Source organism: Nestor notabilis, unplaced genomic scaffold (genome assembly GCF_000696875.1).
Source record: "Nestor notabilis isolate BGI_N333 unplaced genomic scaffold, ASM69687v1 scaffold1620, whole genome shotgun sequence".
Lineage (NCBI taxonomy): Eukaryota > Metazoa > Chordata > Aves > Psittaciformes > Psittacidae > Nestor > Nestor notabilis.
In genome coordinates, this window is record NW_009909511.1 from 41,752 (window position 1) to 65,163 (window position 23,412).

At 36.5% G+C, this 23,412-nt stretch overlaps 1 protein-coding gene across 1 annotated transcript in view; it reads left to right on the plus strand.

Annotated features, from left to right (window-relative positions):
• TBC1D5 (TBC1 domain family, member 5) overlaps window positions 1–23,412 on the plus strand; it is a gene marked incomplete at its 5' end in the record, with an annotated part of 80,294 nt that overhangs the window by 13,771 nt on the left and 43,111 nt on the right. Inside the window, 4 exons of the mRNA XM_010023598.1 lie at window positions 7,871–7,956; window positions 12,791–13,050; window positions 17,349–17,411; window positions 23,066–23,229. Coding sequence (XP_010021900.1) covers window positions 7,871–7,956; window positions 12,791–13,050; window positions 17,349–17,411; window positions 23,066–23,229 — 573 coding nt within the window. The remainder of the gene's footprint in view (window positions 1–7,870; window positions 7,957–12,790; window positions 13,051–17,348; window positions 17,412–23,065; window positions 23,230–23,412) is intronic.

Sequence of the window (23,412 nt, forward strand, 5' to 3'; positions counted from 1 at the left end):
ATCTCTGCCATGCTAAGGGCAAGTACTTTAAAGAGGTAAAATGGAAGAGAAAGTTCTCTTTAGAAGCCAAAACTTTAAACTCTTCTTTCTCTTTGAGCAAGTTGATTATTGTTGGTAGCAAAGTAAAAGTAATTCTGATTGCACTTGATGCTAAAGCAAGAACTGGAGCACTTTAAGCTCTTAATTACTTTAGCTACCAATAAAACTTGCTGCTTGTGAATTTCTTGGGGCTGTTTCTTTCAAATGATTTGTTTACTTCTCTTTAGAAGTCATCTAAAGCTACTGACCCTCTCCTAAAGAGTAATGATGTTATTTATAAAATTACACTAATAAAATGTATTTAACAATGTTAGAGTGAGGTGATCATGGTTCTTCTTATGTGCAACCTGACAATTCAATTAATCACTTCTAGTTTGCAAGGTAGTTTGTCAAAAGGAAGCACTTAAAGCACTTTGATTCTAACTAGTCAAAAGTTCTCTGTATCATAATTTATTTATTTGACTAAAATTTGGAAAACACAAACTGTGAGTTATATAAAAATAGATTCATAACTTTTCAATAATGTATGAAAGATTAGCTACGGAATCATATACTGTCTGTTATGATGGAGTTTCAGTTCAGTCTCTTCTGATATAAATGTAGATATACTGATGGTGTGCTGACTTATTTTATAGTAAATATTAATGTATTAATTGTTGTATACAAAGATATTAGAGTACATTTGTATTGGGGAACACATCTCTGAAAGAGCATAAGTCTTTCAAGGTAGGAGTGGGAATGGTAGATTTTATCCTTTGCTGTAACTTTTTGTGGGAAATTCACATCTAGGTTTGGAGATGTGATGTCTCTGTCCTTTGTTGTTTTAAAGGAGCAGTAGTGATCAAAATGGCTCTAATTATTGGAATCTCAGAATGAAAGGAGTTGCTTGTCCCGCAGAACCAGGACCTTGTCTGTTTTCTGTGTTTTAGAGGAAAAAACTTGGACATCATACTCCTTTTTGCTGCAGTGTGTGCATGGGGCTCATTGAAAGAGCCTTTTTCACTCCTTTAGCGACCTTTTTGAAGTATTTTACGTAGCACATTACAAGCAGATGATAAATTAATCTGGTTTTTTTGCATGTAGCACAAATAACCAAATAGCACCTTAAAATGTTCTTGGTTTTCCCTGATAGGTGAAATATGTGTACAAGCATGTATCTGGAGAAGATATAATGATGTAAGTGTGGTTTTAAGGGTTTATGCAGGTTGTCCAAAATGAGTGCCAATAAAACCATAATGTGGTAGCTTTTCTGTACATAAAGATGTCATATTTTAAATCTCATAATTTGAATCATTCCAGGCTTTAAAGCAAGGCTTGCTGTGTGTTCCCTTCAAAAGCCTGGATCCTTCCTCCACAATGTTGTAAAACTCCTGTTCCTAACCGTGAGGGGCTGCAAGATGCCAGAGCATAAATCTGTCATGGGGTAGGGCTGAACACTGTCAGATTTATACCGCACTATTTAGTTAACTTACTTCTTAAAACCAAGGTTTCAGCTGAAAAATAGGCAACTAAATTAAGAGGCAGATTTAAAAGGTACTTAAGTGATTCTGTTGATACAAGATGGGGATTTTACGCAGGTTACGAGTTTCAACATTTGCAGGTTGGAGTCTTTTTGTCTGGAATATTAATAAAAGCTGATCTGGTAGGATTTGATCTACCTGTTAAAACGCTATAAAACTATAAATAAAATTTAAGAATAAGCTTCCCAATAGGTTAGGACAAGAAGCCGAAACATACAATTGGAAGTTTCTTTCAGTCAAGTCACTGGAGCATTTTTAAATCTCTCTCATCTTTTTTTTCACTTCATCTCTTGTCATAGAATGCCCATGTGAGAGAAGGCATGTGTGTATGAAGTTAAAAACAGACCATAACGCATGGTATTTAAAATATCTTCCTGGTATCTGAAATTTCTAGTTGCCAGGGGAATGGAGGGTTGTCACGTAACAAAACTAGAGATACTTTATTTCAGCTTGATTGGAGTTCAGGGGTTTCTTCCTGCCTTGACCCAGTTAACTGAATTTTCTTTCCTTTACAGTTTTTTTCTGGGAATTTTTGTTGTTTCAAGAAAAAAAAAAAAAAAAAAAAAAAGAGCACTCCCTGGTTTTCTTTAGAAACAATTAAATATGATCATTCTTCATGCTGTTATTGCATTATAAATAACAAGCTCTGTGATTGAGACCCATAGCATCTTTATGAAAAATGTAAACAGGAAGCATTATTCCCAATTTGAGAACTATGGTCTTCCTGTGATAAAAGGAAGTTCTTTATTAGGGTACTCTTCATGTTGTGCCACTTTCATAAATAGAGTTGATAGATACAGACTGTCAACCTATGTTTTGGATAATATTTTGCTATTGGCCTTGAACCACTTTAGAACTGGCAATAGTGCATTGTGTTCTCTAATGTCTCACTGGGTTTCTTTTCCTTTTGGTAGATATTTAAGTCACTGGCTCAAAGGTGGATGGAATAACTTTTGTACTCCAGTGTGGTGCTTGTTCTACAGAAGGTATAACTAGGGAGGAAGAATATTAGAAGGTGAAAGGAAAGTTTAGTTTGGGGAATGGTGTTTCCTTTGAGTGCTCTAGGGTTCAGGATGAGTTGGTTGTTTAGTACACAAAATATTGTGGTATGTTTATGTAATGTTAAGCCATTGCTTATACTGTGTAAGTCTAGTCATAGAGTGGAGACAGCTGCTTGGATGGATACCTGACAGAAGAACAGAAAAAGGAAAGGTAAAATTCTGTGTACAGCGAGGCCATTAGGTAATCATTAGTATGCACTTCATATGAATCGTTAGTGCCTAATAGAAAAACTGCTGCCAAACTGAACAAACTGTGTTCCTGATCCACACCTCAGCTGCTATATTTCAGCTCTATTTCCAGTCCAAATTTTTGTCACATTTGTATCATATTTATTGAAGAAAGAAGCATAGGTGATCTAGAAAAGGTCAATCTTTGCTGACAACCACAGTCATTACTGAATAGAGGGTCGTATGCTCCTCCAACTTTCATTAGAAACAAATGAAAGGAAAAAAATTAGAAATTTAATACAAAAATTTCTACAGCCGTATGAGAATTATGAGAAAAAACAATATTGTCCTGTAAAATATTTGCTTAAAAAGAAAAACACTGCATCATTATCCTTTTCTTTTTTTTTTTTTTTGTATATATATATATATATGTATAAAAATGTTTAGTTCAGTCTGTTCTTTGGTTTAGGCTTGAAGTATTATTTTAGAAAAAAAAAAATATATGTTTGGCAACATTTGTTTCATATAGAGAAAAAAACCTAGTTTTAAAAAATCCTGTTTGGCACTACGGAGATGACTATTTTGGTAAGCTTATTGCTGCATGTATGTGTAATTCACTGCTGCTGTTTTGTTTGTTTTTTCTCTATTGCATTTAGGTTATCTGGTTTCAGATACAATCTATTAAGTGGAATATTTTTCAGTAGCTGAGGTTTTCCCACCTGTCTACCCTAAAACACCTGCAACATATGTTTGTGTAACCCTGCAATGCTTTGTGGTTTGGGCCTTGAGAAATTCCCCCAGAGCTTTTTGCTTATAAACAGCTGAGCAATTCATTTCTCTAATGACGAGTGCTTTTCCCTTGGCATTGAGGCAATAGCATGTTCGCTAAAATAAGTCTCATCTTTTCTTCAGACATACTGAAATTCTTTTTTCATTGTTGTCTCTGAGCTTCAGATTTTGTGTAAAATTGTATTTGATTTTTTTCTCCTGTTAATAATACTGAAGAGAGAAGTGAGGAACTACCTCAACAAAGAAGAGAGTGTTATAGAGATTCTTCCACTTGAATCTGCGTGTTAACTTTTACAAATAATGTGTATTCAGATGGTGAAACATTACATTCCAGTAACTGATTGTCCTAATATGTTGTAGAACAGCCTGACTGTGACTTCTGTCATCCACAAGCATGCTTTGCTGTATCATATCTATTCTATGGGTAATGCGATGCAGAACGTCTGCAGAGGCCAGTGAGGAAAATACTGAGGGTTATACTAGGGAATTTGAGCGTATACATGATCCTAGCCTGCGGGAATTGCTTTGCAGCAGTTTATGCAAGTTTAGGGAATCTCTTCCACACTGGGTGTGATACTGACTACAGCCTCAGCCCCCTGCCTAGGAAAAGAACAAGCATGGGTATAACTTAACTTGGCCCCCTGACCATGGTGGAGAATAAAGCCAAATAGAAAGCCTCCAAGAGCCTCCTGCCAGCCATGGGAATTGGAGTGAGTCTGTCTGGTCATGGCTAAGAACAAAGGCAGGACGGGGTTAGGACTTCAGCAGGCAAAAGGCTGGGTGGCATCTTTTAGGAAAGGACAGGCTCAGAGGCAGGAGAACCTCAGAGATACCTGAAACATTTTAAGGCATCTCTTCCCTCTGGGCTGAGCTAATATATTTTGAAGGGACAAAGTCCAAAATCACATCAATTTCTGTGTGCTTCTGTATCTCAGTTTCATACCCTGTCCTTTGAAAAGTATAAACTGGGCATTTTCTACCAGTTGAAACTAACATTGCTCTAGTTAGAAATTAAGATTAGAAGAATGATAAAACCAGTAGACTCTTCCTACAAAATGGGTGTGAGAAAGATGGATTTCTAGTATGTGCACAGGCAGCTTTTCTCTGTGATTTCTGTACTGTCATTCGTTAGAAGGGAAAAAACGTAAATATGTTAATCTGTATAATGCCCTTACACAGTTTCTTCAGGGGACTCAACAAACCACTGATTTGAAGGGTTGATTTCACTGTCTTTTTAACATTATCCTTTTAAGAACAAATATTTTATCTGAGGTACTACTCAGAACACAAATTGAAAAAAAAGTAAAAACTTTACTTGCTTAGGCAATTAAAAATACAAATAGGATCATTCTGTATTGCACTATGTAGGTAAAATATGTGGTTACTGTGAATATTTTAATCAACAAAGCTATGTTTTGCTGTAAACTGTTTCATCTTCAGTCCTAACACATGGCATGTAATATAGGGCGCAGCTTAAATTGCATGCTTAGAGAGGGGAATGAGTTTAAAATTTATAAGGAAGAGACTTTAATTGTGTAGGTTTTCCTTTTTGCTTCTTACATTTAACTCACTGAAATTGTTAAAAAGAACATAAATTTAAAGGACCATCACAATGACACAAAGATCATAATTTTCATAAAACCATATTTTTTTGCTGTCTGAATTTCAGTTTTCATGAGTATTTAAAATATCTGTGTTGATACTTCACAGATACTTGTCTGATAACATACACCTCAGGCTGGGTTCTTTTGAATAATGAGATCTTCCAAAAGGGTCTCTCTGTAGTGTTACAGAAGGAGCTGCAGCAGTAACCCTGGGTATTTACTGTCTTGCATTTCTAATGTTTTTTCAACAGCATTTTTTCTGAGGGCTTTTTTTTCACTGCATGTAATAGTACTTTAAACTGCTTCTTTCTTTGATACCTTTAAAACCTCACAGGAATTTAAATAGGCCCCGTGAAAGTAATGCTTGAGTCTCATTCATATGTTCGAGTTAGATCATTATTCCTATTAATGGCTTTAAGTGCTTAGATAGTAGATCAGCCTTTCGTGTCTTGAATTGCTTGTCATTTCTGCATAAATATGTTTCAAGATACTGTTCCACATGATCTTTTATTTATTTATTTTATTTTTTATTTACTCAGAAGCGATGTGTGATGATCTTTATTGGGTAGTAGAAAAAGAAATTTTGATTGTTTTGCTAAGTTTAAATATATACTGAGTTACTAGAAACTAATTGCAAAATCAGCTGGCATCTGGTAACATGAATTTCTCAAAGGACCTGTCTTATGACTTAGAAGTGCCCGTTCTTTTAACCATCTATTACTCTTTCTCCTTATTGAAATGGTCATCAAAACATATAAAGAAAAAAGTTATTTAATTCTTGGGAGAAAAGTTACATTGTTTGATTACTCTTATAGTAGTTGCAGAACCATCAGTTACTCTCATCACGTCAGTTTGGATTTGATTATCATAGAAATGCATTGAATTACCAAACTAGAGCAATAGTAACTAAAGCTGATTCATTGTTATTGCTGTCAGTGGATGAGGACTGACTTACAAGCCATGTGAATGGGCAGAGTTATGCAAATATTGTTTTTATAACGGGAGAATTAAAACGTAGTGCGGCCATTACAATGTGGGTGGTAGGATAGATGAGGATTTTTTTAATGCCTCTCTAATAGCTTTTAGTTGTTTCATTTTTTAATGAACATTGCAAACAGGATATACTTTAAAAATGTTTGATGTGTTTCCAAAGAAAGAAAATGAGACATTTCATACAAGATTAAGTCTGACTGCAGGAAATGATCTGGAAATTCCCAGCCTTAAGTTTCACCCCAGAAATCATCCTGGCCTTTGATATCTACTACCTCTTCAAGTCATCTTCTCTCCTTTTGTGCACATGCAATATTTTGGTATTGTAAAAAGCAACTCCTGTATCTTCCTCCAAAAATAAGGTTTCCGAGGAAGGAGGGTTATCTGCACTTATGTGGAATATGAGAGGATAGGACTGTGTATACTCAAGTCTATAATGAAATCTGGAAGGCAAAAATATGATATGTGAAGCTGAAAGAGCTGCAGTCTGACTCCATCTAAAATATAATGTAGTCTCATTTGTGAATGACTATTTCAAAAGCTCATTGTGTAGTTCATTAAAACTATATTTACTACTAGAAGGAATTAAGAAGGCAGAGCAGAATATAAGGTAATACAAACCTTTAAAGAAAATCCTTGGAAGGTATTTAGGACTGTTGTATACAATATATTTGATTATTATGCAGAAATTTACCAATTTTTTTCTTTTACACTAGAAATGATTTCTTTAAGCTGTTTCTCTTCCAGTTTTTGTATGTGTGGATATATATGTGTGCGTGTATGTGTGTATGTGTGTAGAGAGAGAGAGAGAGAGATAGATAAGGGCGTCTTTGTACCTCTCTGTTATTTTGGTTTCATCTGTATGAAAATTTTTTTACTTACAAATGTTTACTTTCCCCTCCGAATAACATCCTTAAGGATGCATTCATTCAATCAAGAGATTTTATGCATATAATTTGATCTAAACTTAATGTTCAGTGGATAATTAGATCTGGAAAGGATGATTTCAGAACTACTGAGGGTTTCAATGAAATAGTTTCATTATGGCAGAGGTAGAAACTAACAAGTGGCTTCTGGCTTCAATATTACTTATATACGTTTTATTGTAGGAGAACTGTTCTTTATTTGTGACTTCAGTTTCGAGTAGAGTGAAATTTGGGGAGAAAAAGTCTCCGTGTGCCATCTGGTGGTAGTGTGCAGGTTGTATCCCTAGATTTAATTCTTTGCTTAACCAAGACATTGCTAGTGGTGCATTCAGTTCAAATCTTAGCTATAGTTTCTCCTTACTTGTACTGTTTTCTTTCAAATTATCACTTTAGCTTGGAGGTAGTAAAATTCTACAGCTGACCTAAAGGAAGAAATCAGATCAGTATCTGAATTTGTCCAAGAATTATTGATTTAGTTAGAAATGTTACCACTACAGCATCAGCCTCGTTGTGTGGAAGAACACTAATTTCTGTGAGCATGGAGTGGACTTACTGGTAACACTTAATATTATTTTAAGTATTTTAAGACTTCACTTATATCTAACTGATGTTACTGCCTTGAGAAACCAGGATCCCGGGAAAAGGAATTGTTCTTTAAATTTCTACACTTCTGATCTTCATTAATGACTGTGTCTATCACGTGTTCTTTAAATCGCTCAGAAAATTACAGTAAGGTATTCTTTTTAAATATTTTAATTTATTTTGTCTTTTAGAGAAATCCAAGACCAGTGACTCATCAGTTCCAACAAAATTTAGATTATTACAAAGCGCGTGGAGCAGACTTGATGAACAAAACCCGGTAAGCTCCTTCTGAATATGTGTTCACTGAACTAAGACATTACATAAGCGAAAGATATTATATATATAAACAAAAGACATTACATAAACAAAAGAAGTCGCTTTTATCCCAAACTGGAATGACACAGTAGCATTAGAAGCACTTGTATTTATTTTGAATCTTTACCTTGATTATTCTTACACAAAAAATGAAAGTTTTACAGATCGTGTTGCAGTCAGCTCACTAGAATTTTTTTAAGGCTAAGGACATTCATACACAATGACATGTATATTAGATGCAACAGGTAAAATATTGGCCATGTGAGTTCTGTAGACGAGCTACTTCTGATAATGCATCTAACCACAGTCTAGAGCATCATGTACCAGAAGCTGTGTAAGTTAAATAGAATTAATGTAAATCCAGTTTGAAGTAAGTTTTACTAAATCTTTTTGCAGCATTCCTCCCTTGATTTGCAAATGGTTTGTACCAGTGCTGCTTAAAATCAAGGCCATCTTATCTGGTGGTCACAAGTATAGAGGTGCCCATGCCTCAACTGGGTGGCCACAACGTGGACACCAGTTGCGGGTGGGTGGTGGCTACTGGGGGGATGGCAAAGCCAGCACAAGACACAATGCCTCACTTCGCTTTACACCATCACTGGCAGTTTCTTGGACTGCACATGACCTCAGCCAAACACTGTCCCTGCTGTTTTATAGGAACTTGCTGGCTTTTAGACCTTTGCACCTCTGTCAAATTCTGTTTAAACCAGTGACATTAAAAGCTAGCTAAAATTAAAATGGAGGGGATTAAAAAGCTCTTAAAAATGAAGATTAAAGCTGAGTAGAGTAATTGCAAAAGCAACTTTTTATAAAAAAAAAAAACCAACCAGGCTTTAAACTTACGGAAGGGTGTCAAAAACTACCACATTCTATTGCATTTTCTTGATGGTTTTATGTTTATTCTTTTAATAAATGGTCTCGAGAGTTGTCTAAGTTTGAAAAATAAGTTATTTGAAAATTCTGAAAGAAACATTTCAAGGATTCTGGGGGAAAAAATAAAAAAAAAATAAAAATCATGAAGCCCAGACAAGAATGACACCTGTTGGAAACCTAAATTCTGAGGAAACAGATGTCAATTAGATTTATGTAGGGATATAATCATTGCACACATACATATAGGGCACATACTAAAGGAGAGGAGAAATTGTTTACAATAGTTCAGATAGAGGAATAACTGGGATAAATTTATCTCAACACAGGAGCATTTAGAGTAGATCAAGTATAGTAAATCTCTTTAAGATTGGACTGGAGAGAGAACTGGAAGATGTAACATTAGGAAATGTTTCTGTAGTGAGCAGAGAGATGGACTAGATCAGCTCCCAGGTCTTTTTCATCTTTAATTCCATAGGCTCAATGATATATTTAAAATATCTTGGCAGGTATCTAGTATATATTGCTCATTTTGTCACATATAAAACTTCATAATCTGTCATGTTCATGTATTTGTCTCTCATCTCTCATAATGGCTACTTACTGAAGAGAGAAATGCCTTTGAATAAGTCTTGCTTAAAACAAAACATTTTCATCTTAGCAGAAAACCACAGGAATTGAATCATCTTCCTACTGCTACTTTAAAAATACACCATTCACAGTCAAGGTCAATGATGCTTATTGTGATGAAACAAAGTTGTTTGCCTCATGGATGGAATTCACGTCTCCTTGATACTCGTATTTTTAAATTGATGCCTTATTTTTAAATGCATCTGCTGATAACTCCACAACGTAGAATCATAGAATCATAGAATAGTTAGGGTTGGAAAGGACCTTAAGATCATCTATCAGCATTTTTCTTGTAATTGTTGTGCATGTCTGGTACATTTAGATGGCTAAAATGTAGACATTGATCCATGTTTAATGACTGCAATCGTCTTTTGCATTAATATATCAGACATTTAAATGATAAGAAACAGTTACATTGTTCTTATTCTCCTGAACTTCAGCTCCGTTTTAACATACCTCCTCCAGAGATCTAGCACTTCGCTATTGTTCATTTTCTGAAGCTGTGATTCAGAGAAGTTGCACAACAAATTTTACTTCAGAATGCCTTTTTTTAAGACCACCTCTTGACAAGAAATTTAGATAGCATCATTATTTATTTTTCGTGTATGTATTCTGAGATGATCATTATCAGTATCAGTTCATAGCAGGTATTAGGAGCTGCGACAACTATCCTTTCTAGTTCTCAAATAGTTATAAAACATTATAGCTCTTTATTGTTGAAAGCATTTTTCTGAATCATATTTCTTAAAATAATGGTTTAGAGAAGATTTTTGATGTTTATTGTTCCTGTAAAGTGAAGTTTCTCAAAAAGTCTCTTTCCAACCATCTGAAAAATGCAATTAAGCTAACTTTTCCTGGTTATATTTATGTCAAAGCAGCAAATTAAACAGTGTGGAAGGAAAACTGATAGGTCTTATTAAGTAAAATACTGCTGAAAGAAAGGAACAAGAAGGAAACAACCTGTTGGACACAAATACAAGCTTCTGTGTAAGCTTTGTCTCCTGCATCTGTGGACCATCACGATTCCAGTGATGCAGTTGTTCAAAGCATCCAGTGGCTTTGTTGCTCAGGTAGGCACTCAGAGAAAAAAATTTGCTTGCAGTAAATACAATTTTTGTGCAAAGTCAAGGGGTTTTTTACTGATTGTCAAAGCTGTAGACCTAGAGACAACACAAACCTCGGAGTCGATGTGCAAGCCATTAAATTCTTTCTAAGGTGATGTTTCAGGTGAGTGAGTGATATATACCACCCCAGTCTTGGGTGACTAGTTTCAGCAGACTGAGATTTAAAAATATGCCAAATACACTGAAGTTTGGATTCTGAATCTCAACCAAGTTATTAATGATATGACCCCCAAAGTCATGATGTAATTAGATTCATTTCAAATTGCTGATAATTGATTGAGATCTGCTAAGCCAGAATTTTTTCTTCCACCTTCAAATCTACAATCTTTGTTTTCTTTCTGGAATGGAGAAGACATTAAACAGAAGGCCCTGTGGTGATTCTTTGGATGCCACATATATGTGATGGAAAGGAAAAAATCTCCTTTTTTTCCCTTGAGTGTCTCTGCACTACCTTGGGGAACTGAGTAATACCTGAATCTGCTAGGTAGTAGCAGAGTAAAATTTGATAGTAATAAACATTTTACTGTGTCCTCTTCTTTAAAATCATTGTGACATATTCAGTTTGCTTTTGAAACCATATGGGGCTCGTGCAAGAGTATTTTGTAGATCTGAAGATGCTTTCTTTCTAGTGACTTTTCAGTCATTCTCGGGTGGCTATAGGAAGACTTTTTGTAGTATCAGCAGCAATCAATAGACTGGGGAGACATAGAAACATTCTGTGATCATTATTAAGCAATCATTCCTTTACAGCTTCCGTAAATTGGGAAGCAGCACTTTGTCCCAGACTCTGTGCTGCAGTTCCTCCTAGAAAATGCTGCTTGCTGTCCTTCTTCTTCTCCAGTATCTAGCAGAAGGGCCCCATACAGCTTGGAGCTGTATCTCATGAGTGTGCGGGCTCACATACTTTCTCCTGCTGTCTCTCATTTTAACTGTATCTATTCTGAGTCTAAACAACTCAGCTGTTGTTATTTTCTGGGTATGTTCTATATGTGTGTGCGCATTTATATTGTGTATTCTAAAAAAAAAATCTCTTGAGACAAATAGGGAAATGATATGAAAAGCAAAATCAAAATCACTTTTCCAGGTGCCTGCGCAAGTTACAAGTCACCCATGTTAATTCATTTGTGGTTTATTTTTAGTTCAACTTCCCCAAAACATTGCAAAACTATTTTTTTCCCCAGTACAATGATTTTATTGTTTCTAATTACATGTGTTTCTTCAAAATTATTAAAGAAAGACAGCTATTCATATCACTGAAGTACAGATGAGTAGAATAAAACCTCAGGAGTGGAAAGGTCTTTGTGATTGTGCTATATTTCTGTTAAGGGTATTTTGAGCATTAATTATATAAAACAGGAAAATACTGTATGAGCAAACAGGAATAGCTTTGCTGATCCCTGGGTTATGTGGTCACTCCTACTGGGAATTAGAAGCTTCTTTGCCTCTTTATTCTAGACAGATTAAATGGTTCGACAGTTTCCTCATTCTTAATGTTGCATATAACTGAAGTGAATTAAATAGCCACTGTAGTTAAAAATTAACAATTATAAGGATCATGATCCACTATATGTGTTACATCCTGAGACCATTCTTCAGCCAAAATCACTGTAGAAATCAGGATTCCTGTTATAAAGTGCTTGGCTTGAAGTGGACGGGCTGGGCAGAAGGTGAGGTAAGAGCAAGAGACATCTAGCTCTGCCAACCTAAAAATACAGTCTGGTGTTAGTTGAAAGAAATATTTGGGTTTGAGTTATTCTAAACATCTAAGAGAACTTTATCTCACAAAATATTAAAGCAGTCTTTGATTGAGAAGTACAAGAAGTCAGTTTTACAAAATTTTCGGTGCTTTAGAGGCTGGATTGCTCTTTGTCACTACTTCATTTTTTCATTTTAAAAGGCAAATTAAGAAAATCAGTGCACACTTGCTTTGTTTGGGATTATTCTGGAATTTTCAGGAAGAAAAGCCAAAACAATTTCTCCACTACTAGCTGGGAAAACCTTGCACCACCACAGTCCCTGTGGTTCCTGTGTGCATTCCAGTGCAACTGTAGTATTGGAAGGGTGCAATGCGATGTTCAAGTCTTGGAATTCTTCTGGAGAACAGTGCACGCGCTGCTGTGCCTGTCCAAACCACTGACAAGGATGTGATCATTTCTCCTCTTCTTTTTCCAGCGCCAGTGCTAAGGCTGCCCCATTGAACATTAACAAAGTCTCCAACAGCTTACTGAATTTCGGCCGAAAGCTCATTGCTCCGGCTATGGCTTCAGGTGGGGCTGTGGGTGCTCCTGCCGGCGGGAGCAGCTTCCCCACCTCTGCAATGCCTATCAGAAGCACAGTGGAAACCCCCCAGCACCAGCACCACCACCACCAGGCACAGCAGCAAAGGATGATGAAGTCCGAAAGCATGCCGGTTCAGCTGGGCAAAGGTAAAGGTGAAACGTGTGGCAGCGTCAAATGTCTTAAGGACTGAAGAAAGTCCTTTTATTGATAATGTATCAATGGGTACATACTTGGAGGGAACAAAAAAAACACAGAATTTTGTTAGATTCAGGACATCTGTGATAAGCTCAACAGCATGTTTTCAATGTAATCCAGAAGTTGTTGTTAACTCAAGAATGTACAAATACTACAGGAAGTTTTAAACCTTAAAAAAAATATTAAGCAGAAATTACATCAGACATACCAAAAGACTACATTGTTATAATAAACATCAGACAGTTAATTTGTCAGTGCAACGTGTTTGTAACTCTAAGACTAATTTCGTATAGGTTTTTTGAGGTTATTGGCACAAATCCCCTGCATAACATTGTTAGCTAAATACAAGGGAAGGAAGTTAGATCAATTACAGAGTAATTCTTAATAAATTAAATCTTATTCCCTTTAGAATGTGTAGAGCTTATTTGAGAAGTTGTTTGAACAATAACATGTATTTGCCTTTTAATAATTTCTGATGGCCCTCTTCACTTTCTATGCTTAGTAAATCTTTTTCTTGAGCCTTTTTTATATATATATATATATTTTTTGAGGACACTATTCAAACAACAAAGTCACAGGCTCAGCTTCAGTAGTTGTTTTCTGTACTCTGCCACGCTCAAGGTGCGTTAGTGCTTTTCATCTTCAGACAGCCTATGGCAGTATGTTCTTTGCACAGGGTATGTAGAGTGATATGCTGCCTGCCATTTTCCAGCAACTCATCCTAAGTAACACACAAGTTTGAGGGCTGGTGCTGGTTGACCTGAACCATTATGTAGTATTGCGTCATATTTTTCACCAGATTTGAAAGTATAAGAGAAGGGAAATAACACTTCATATCTGAAGTCGACATTCTTTCCCTTTCCTGGGGCACCCATGTGGTCCAAAGTTAGTCCTTTCATAATGCACCACATCCCCAGCAGACACTGGGGACCAGAATTATAAGGTACAACCATCCTCTTGAAGAAAAGAGATACGGACACATCTGTAAGGGCCACTGCAACTGCTTGGCAAAACCCAGGTAGGCAGCTTCTCTCAGAATCAGAGAATAATCTCAGAAGTTGCTCCAGCAAGGGTTATGCAGTGCAAACATGAAACTGAAATGCAGAGAATTTTTGATGCAAATCCTCTTCACAACAATGGAAGTAAAATTAGGTGTGAAATGAAACCATTTTCACAATTTCTGTGTGGCTATCATTTTCTTTTTTAAAAGAAAAAAAATCCATAGTTCCCTTATCACTTTTTTTTTGTTACATTTTGGACTGAAAAGTGGTCCTCAAGTGCTTATTTTGTTTCCCTGCTTAATATAAAAGATGTGTACAATTTGAAGAAACTTCTATAGATGGAATTGATTGTAGCTTAATCTTGGTCTAGGTGGTCAAGGATGACCTTGTTTACACTTGTATGTGCCAATTAACATGTTGCATCATCCAGAAATGCATCTGACACTTTCCATACATGAATCAGAATAAAAAATTGTAGTTACATTTGGTCATTGTCATGTACAGGCTGCGCACATATTTCTGTATAACAGGAATTTGGACATTTGGTAAAGCTGTCAACAAATTGTGCAAATCTGTGATGTAGGCCACAAAGCACTTTCATGGTAAGAGGAAATATAATGTACTGCAACAATTTATTACCTGCAGCTTCTTCTCACCCTACGCTGTCTATACATGTGTGGTACAACACTTGCAGAAGTAATTTAAAGGCAACAAAATGTAAATACACTTCTTTTAATCAGTTGAGATGAGAGAGTTTTGTTCTGCATACTGTTCTACATACATACTTTTGTTCCAGACCTGTGCAGTTATCAGTATATTGCCTGTAGCTTGATAGACATTTTAAAGGGCAGCTGACTGTATTTGCAAGTGCTATAATTTATATTTCTAAAGAGAAACACAAAATGGCAGAGGAAGTAGAAAGTCTCTTAGAGGCTGCCCAGTGAATCCAGTGAATTGTCTCTGAAGTAAGTTTAAATGTTGGAATAGCTTAGCAGAAAAAGAATAAATCCCTATTTGCAGTGACACTGTGGTGCACACTGGTTTGAAGCATGATGCAGATACCTTTGTAAAGTACTCGACACCATCTCTTTTAAGCCTTAAAAATGACAATGTCGTTTCAGTTCTGTGCAGAAGGACAGTATCACCACTTCAGGAAATTGCTGTACAGTCTCCAGTGAATGAGGGCACCCCCAAAGCTCTGAGAAGTTGCGGGTACTTCTGTCCCAGTCATTAAGATTTAGGATTTAGAATGTATTCATGCCTTAGAAGCTGCTCTTTGTGATTAACTGTATACATGCCTTTTTACCTTCTGCGCTGGCTTTTTTAAAACTGTGGGTTCTGCTCTAGAGCTTTTGAGTATCTAAAAGCTATTTGGCATGGTTTGTAACTATAGGGCTCCCAAGCTGCTGACTAGCTGTCACTAAATTGTCTTATGTTCCCATTCTTCACTGTGTTTTCAGCTCCCCTCAACCTCACGAAGCTTGGTTATCTGGCTGAGGTAGGCAGAGGCACGAAATTAGGATTTAAATTGATAGACATCTGCACTTCCAGTTGATCTAACATTTACACATGCTCAGTTGAACAGTGTAATAGACTGAAGTGCTGTAAGTCTGATAGACACCAAGTCATAAAAGAAGTTATCCATTTTTCTCATATTGTATTAGTCGTTTTAGGTTTTAAATGCTCAAGTAGTGCTGATAATTTAATATGTGGAGGGTTATAAGTTTGAATTGATTGCCTGCTCTGATTTTTTATTACGTGTGGAGAAGTCCTTGGAAACAAAATACCTTGTAGGACTGGCAAAGTAATCCTCTCCCAGCTTTTAACAGCTCTGTTTAGAGTTACAACTCACAAACAGCAGCAGTGGCAAGTGTCATTCCTGTTGCTACCTCCAGGGGTAGCTTGTGCTGTACTCTAGATGAGGGATGATTGGTTTACATAATCAATAGTAATTATTTCTCACTTTGAAGTTTTGGTACTTGCTGAACTCCTTTAAGAAAAAACTCATATAATTTACATAATGTAAACGGAAAAACAGCAGACTGATACTAAAAAATAGAAATAATTGCAAGCCTGTGATTCCAGATGAGTCTTTAACATTACAAATCACAGCTGAACGAAGTATCCAGACACCTAAATGGATGTTCAGTTCCTCCTAATAATATATTAATCCCGTTCAGTCTGTCCTCAGCACAGAAGATCAGGTATCATTACTGATTAGTTATGCAAGGTAGCCTGCTAATGGGAAAATGATTCACATATTCTCTTGATCCTACACAGTGAAGGAATTCATTGGCACAAAGGCTGAATTCCAGTCGGGTTCATTGGATTGTCACTTGAGTTCATTGTCTTGAAAGAGAAAAATATTGATAACAAAAAAAAATAGGGAAAAAAAGGCAGAGTTGTTGTCCTTGTGTTCCGCTGGATTCTCAAGCATTCAATATTGGATGCTCTTTGATTCCCGAACAGCAGTGTGTTGCCAGAAAAAAAGGCACTTCTTTTTCACTTCTTCCCTGATAGTTTTCCTTCCAGGCCCTTTCACGCTGAAGCCCAAAAGGCTTTTGATTTAAATGCTGCTTTATCACAAGGACACGTTAGAGGACCAGTTTGAAGATGAAGTTTGCCAAAACTGTGATCAGCTGTTTAAAGAGTTTCCAGACTACTGTTTGTTTTTATGAGCTTTCTGTGGTATTTGTTATAACATGAACAGAATTTCCACAGCCACTGAACATGCCCTAAAGAAATGATCTGCATATTTAGAATTATTTATGAACTGTGTCTAGAAAATGAGTATGCTTTTTCAGAAGGAAAAAGAAGTTGTTCTTACTGATAGCAGAACTGAATAAAAATTAAAGGGCTAAAACACTGATTAACAAATGCTTTTTTTTTTTTTGCCTTTAAAAAAAAAATTCACATTTATTAGGCAATTATGAAATCTTGTTGACAGTAAGAATATGATGCTCCCAAACTAGCAGAATGACACTGTCAGTGCAAAGTACCAGAAACAAAATAGGTTTGAGTGGTTGTTTTAGTTTAGATTTAGCTATAAATCTTAAAACCACTGCTTTTTTGCATATGTCAGAATGCAGCGTATAATGCACCAAGTATTAAAATTTCCAGGGGGGTTTGCCAGCTCTTATAATGCTGTTTGTGTTCAAAGTAGGGGCTTCCAGGTACAAACCCCGCAGTTGCAGCTCTTTACGTCAGTGAATTGCACAAGTTGGGGACATCTTCTAACGCTGTTGTTTGTGCAGCAGGCGAGGCAGAGGCAGATGCTGGGCTGCCGGGCCCTGCGCAGCATCCCCCTGCCCTCCCAGGTACCGCCGCAAAGCCGCCCCACAGGTTTTCCCACGCGTTGCATCTCCATTCACTGCCGTTGGCCATCCACCGAGTGGCACTGTTGTGTAGAGAGAAAAAATGAGCTTCACTTCATCACTCCCTGATGTGCTGTGTGTGGCTCTTCACTTACATTCGCTGTACGCCAGCATCCATCTTCGTTAAAAATGTGTATTTGCCTTGTACTTTGTTGTCCGTTTTACACTTTGTCCTGTGGGGCAATTCGACCATCAGTGCCTCTTTTAGTTGCATTACTTCCCTGTTCTGTTTGAGGCACGTGTTTTGAATTGAACATCTGCTTTAATGCACTTGACTAAAGAAGAGCTTACCTGCCTTGGCCTGAAGTAATAAGCATACTGATTTGTGCGATGAGGTGGTTTGAATAAATTTTAAAAGTGCTGGAAGCCTTTGTTCCAGTCTCCATGTCGGAGAAAAGGGGAACCTAATTTATCTGAAAAGTTTTATAAAACTCATATCATTCTTTTGCAGATTTTAATACTCTACATCCTGACTATGGCAACTACAGAGTAATAGATGAGCAGTTCAGAGTGGTTTTGAATTATATATTGCGCTGTACTTCTGTTCTTCTTGGTGTCTTTGTCCTTGTTCTCCTTATATCTATGAAGCTATTTATTTTTTCTGTAGGAGCCAAACAGAATGAGCCATCAGTTTTGTGTGCCTTTTGTGGGTCTTCCTCTGATTTTTTCGTACATTTCAGTAGAGACCTCTGAAATTCATGGTTATCCCCCCTATAACTTAACTCAAATGTAGTAACACCTGAAGCTTAGGTTTCTTTCAAGTCTTCTCCAGTCCTCTTGTCAACATTTTTTGTTTTATTCTAAGTCCTTAGTATAAATCACATTACATTTAAACTTTCCTTCTTCTTCTCGAGACATTACATGTCTCCACCCTCTGCCCTGCCAGCCGTACCAACCGTTTGGCCCCTTTTCCCACTACCACACCCATGTATTTTCCAAATGGTTTTGAGGCAGAGCATCTGTAAGCCTGGGGTCAGCCCTGGTATCATTAGCAACAGGCAAGTAGTGAGCCAGTTGGAAGCCAGCACTTGAAGGTTGCGATGCCAGGTTTTGCCTCCGAAGTACATATTTTTAGTACATGAAATCCTGTGCATCATTACTGTGAACTATTTATGCATCTCAGTGTGCGCATATATATATTTGAGACATCCTACACAGAAGTGCGTTCTGACTACTGCTTACGTCAGGAATCCTTAACTATCTGTTCTGTGTGCCTTGTAAGCATTTACTTAATTTCCACGTTTGGTGTTTCTTCAGCCTGTTTCATATTGGCTTTAGGACATTCTGGTATGTGCTTAGGTGGTCAGAGATTAGATTTCCCTAATCTTCTTTTAAGGAGGCATAATGTATTTGTCTAAGATTGATAGAATGAGCAGAGGAAAATGAGTTTTGATTCAGTGATGTTCTCAGGTTGCTGATTAAGCTGCTAAAGAAGGAGATAAGTTTGGTTAGTTATTAACTGTAGTTTATGACATCACTTTATACATTTTGATTCTACATGGACGGTAAGAGTTCTGGTTGTTTTGGGGAATTTTTTTTTTTCTATTTTTCTTGAGGAAACTAGAAACTCTCAAATGAATTTCTTGTTAAGCTATTGAGTGAGGAGAAGGTACCACACTGCTTAGTAGGAAAGATGCGGAATCTGTAAGACACATTACAGAGAAGATGAAAATGCCATTTTATGTAATCCTCCCAAGATTCTGAAATCTCTGCATTGGTGCTACAGTGTTATTTCCAAAGTTAGGTGAGGGTTGTTATTGCTTCAGAAATGGATGCACATATAATAAATCCGAAAGACTTCAAAAGCATCATAGTGACTTCAGTTAAATGTTCCACTAAATGTCTGTGTTGGTAAAATGATAGGTGGCTTCTTTGTTACATTAGGGAAAACATGTACAATTGGTGTGATTTGTCTTTCCGCTTTCTTATTTACAATTGTAGAAGTGATGACTCCCCTGGAAATTGAATCCAAGAACTCTGCTTTATGACTTGCAACACACTGTAATTATTCATAAGTGCTATTTTTCTGTCTTGCTTAATTCTTAATCACATTCCCAAATAATCCATGTCACAGCACTGTTGTTCACATAGTTGGAGTCGAATAAAATTTATTGTTTCCTGACAATAGTTTTCTCAGATTTGCTTATTCATGCAGGAGGATAAGGTGTATCCTAAATTTTCTTCTTACCTGGGTATAAAACATACAGAAATAGTATTTTTATCACCTCTGTTTTGCTGAATCTCTGTCTTGGTTTCATTCCATCTTGTATTGCTTTTATTTTTCATCTTCATTATATTTTATAGTCCATAAGAACCAGATAAGTCAAAGCTCTTCGTATTACTTGAGCAAATTCCCTTTTAAGACAGTTGTATTATTCTGTCCACAGAATCTCAGCTATACATACTCCTTCTCTTGTTTGGTTATACAGGTAGTTGTATATTCCGTTCCTCTGAACTTTGATCCCTCTTTTGAAGAGTAGCTATTCAATAAGTAAAGCAGTGGCCTTTTCCAGAGAAAAGGGTAGTTCTCCGTCTATTCAATTTCCTATTATATTTTGGACTTTTTTCCTTAGAACTGAAAGACAGAATATAGGGGGAGGGAAATTCCCTACAAATAATTTTTTCCATCATTTTACCAAACTGTATTATATCATATGCATAGGTTCCTCATACAAGTTTAAAGTGGCCCTCTCTCAATGTTAGATGAAATTTTACCACATAATCTGCTTGTTTGCAGGAGAAGTAGGTTAAGCGTGAGCCGTTCAGTGGAAAAGTATGTGAAAAACATACATCGTTCATTGTTTAACTCTTTTCTTTTTTGGTTGGCTTTTTTTTTTAATCTTGATCCGGTGTGGAAGGTATCTTCTTATTACTTGGATGGGGAAGAGAGCCCATTTAGTCTGATTTATACATAATGAAATATTTTTTCATTGTACTTTACTCAGTCCACCAAATAGAATTTTTTATATTTAGCATTTATATCAGCTGCTCTGGCTTAGCTGTGTGAATTTCTTTTATAAATGCTTTATTTGCTAAAATATGTAATTCCATCTGTTCCAAACTATTTTTAAGTTTTACCTACTGTAAAACCACAGTTCCATTGTAAATTGCCATTATGAAATGCATAAAAAGTCTCCTTCTTACGTAAAGGCAACTGTAAGGATAATGGTGTTGCCAAGTGACATGATTTTATCCTAAAATTAGAAATCTTCTAAAAAAACTTCCTTGCTGTTTGCCACGCAGTGAATTGTCCTTTTCCACCTCTAGAATTACTTATAGAACTGAAGATTCATAGTCATCTCCTTAATGCATATCCCATTTCTCTATAAAATGTGAAGGCAAAAGTTAAGCCTCTCTCTCCTGCACTTCAAGGAAGCTGTTCAGGCTAAGTGATAGGTGGTAAGTAACTAGAGGAGAGCTGAAAAGAAACATTAAAAAACAGTTTAATTAAGTTGGTGAGAAGGAAACAATATATAATGGAAAAAGTTGGAATAAGGAACTTGAAGAAGCAGAAGAGGCAATGTGGAGGGATCTGAAGAAAAGGAGAGGCAGACAGAGGAAGGTCCACAGGAGTAAGAGAAGCAGGGTATAATAAGGGAGAGATGAGCAAAATAAGGTAGAAGAGAATGAAGGAGAAGGTGGGAAGCAGTTTATATGCTGATTTTCTGGCAGAAAATGTCAACAATATTAAACGTAGATCCTTTCTTGCCTTTTGTCCTTTTTGGTCTGTTATGACACATGTGACACTTTGCTAGTTCAGTCTTCTGGCATTTAACAGTCTTTTTGCTAAGGGGACATTCTAAGTAGATCTGTATTTATTCTCTTAAGAAAATGTGAATTGCTGGTGTCATGTGGCTGCAGCTGTGCGATATAGGCTGCATAGGTCAAACACCGTCTTGGCTTGGGCTCTGTCACCGCCAGGCAAGTGGCCAAGCATGATACCACTGACTTCCACACCATTTTGAGGACAGTTACCATTCTAGATCTTGAATGACTGAATGAAGATGTTTCTGTATGAGTAGGTTTTTCTAGTTGTTTCCTTTGTTTAAAATGTTTGATGTCAGCAGAGCTGGTCTCCTTTTGTACCTAAATCTAAATTTCTTTCTATGTTTTCTGCAGCCTTCTCTGCCTCTATTTTCTTTCATTTCTTTGTCTTTTAGTTTTCTTTTATTTCTCTAGAAACCTGTATCATAGGGGAAGACCAACCCATTCTGGAAAAGGAGTTAGTTTCGTATTTTCAGAATTGGTAGTGTATCCACAATGACAAAAGACTAAATACATTGCAAGGTCTTTGCAATAATATGTTGCATATCTGGGAGTAAAGCTGGTGTAGGCGGTAGGAGCACCTTAGAGCAAAGGATGAATGGCTGGTTTCTGTGTAGGAGCTAGTTTCAAATTCGATGACAATTTTGCAAAGGAGATGAGGCTGCACCTGAGACATCTGAATGATTTGGTTTCAGAGGATCATTCTGTATTCTTTAGCTGGTAGCATGAAAAGCACACCAAAAACAAAGGAAAAGGAAAAGAGAGAACATAAACAGGCTCATCAGAATAGTGGACAAAACAAGAAAAGGGAAGGATTCTAGAGCTTTAGTTTGATGTGCTATTTAATTTTTTTTCAGAGTGGAAAATTCTAGAATTGCATTGGCTCACTTTGGATTGAGTTCCTCATACACATAATAGAAAGGTTTCTGTAAACTAGCACCTGTCCTAATTCAACATAGTCCTCGTGAAAGTTAATGAAAACTGGCACATTGATTGGTGTATTTTCTTCTGGAGCTAATCAAAATAAAATTTTAAATTAAGTATTTCAAAACATGCTGTGGGCCTCAATTGGAAGAAATGGTCTTACAAAAGACTGCCTCACTGCATACAGTGTCACAGTGAAACAGCCCAGGCATCTACCCTGATGTCTTCACTAGGACAGTGGGTAACACTAGATTCTTTTGAAAAGCTCCACGAAATGACAGTAAGCAGCTATTGAGTATATTTCATCAAAATGTCTGTTAGGTGGAGATGGCCTTAAAATTTGAAGCATGAGAACTTTCTTTCTTTCCCAAACTTAGTTTACTTTTTGCTGCTGTAAGCCTAGGTATTGTCATCTAGATGTTCAGTGTCCAACCCATTCTTGGCATCAGATGTTATTGTTCTTAACTCTTTGCCAAGTTTTATAGTTTATGTGTTGAGAGAAAAAGGGTTTCATTTGCAGTGTTTATGACATCAGATTATTTTTCTTATTATGCGATGGTACACATTATGCCACACAGGGAAGAGATGGTCTTCAGCCTGTGGATATAATAGGGTATATATACTAAGATGGTATTTATACGGATTATATATATATATGGTTTAGCATATATATATATATACACACTAGATACTGTGTGTTTGTGTATGTATCTGTAATTGTGTATGTATCTATATATACACTATTCTGTGTCAGGTAGTCCTTGAATGTCACAGTGCATGCTGACACACTCAACATTTCATTCTGTGTTGAGCTATCTGTGAATTGTCAATTAAGACAAGGAAGTATTTACAGGGAAAAGAAACAGCCCGTTGATTAATTCTTTTGTTACTTTATACTTGCTTTACAGGCCAAAGTTCAAAAAACATCAGTTCATCTCCAAGCATAGAGAGCTTGTCTGGAGGACGTGAATTTACAGGATCTCCACCTTTGTCTGCATCAAAAAAGGATTCCTTTTTCAATACAATCTCCCGCTCCCGTTCCCAAAGCAAAACTATGAGCAGAAAAGAATCAGTAAGTTCTTTAACTTTTACGTTGTTTTAATGTCACACTGCATTACTTGTTAGAGGCAATTATTTCTCCCATTCATTAAGCTCTTGCGCTTGTAAATGTTTCCCTAAGCCCACATTAATGGCAAAAGCAGAAATAATCTATTTCGACTGTTTCTGTTGAGTAACATCTCCATTAAGGCTTCCA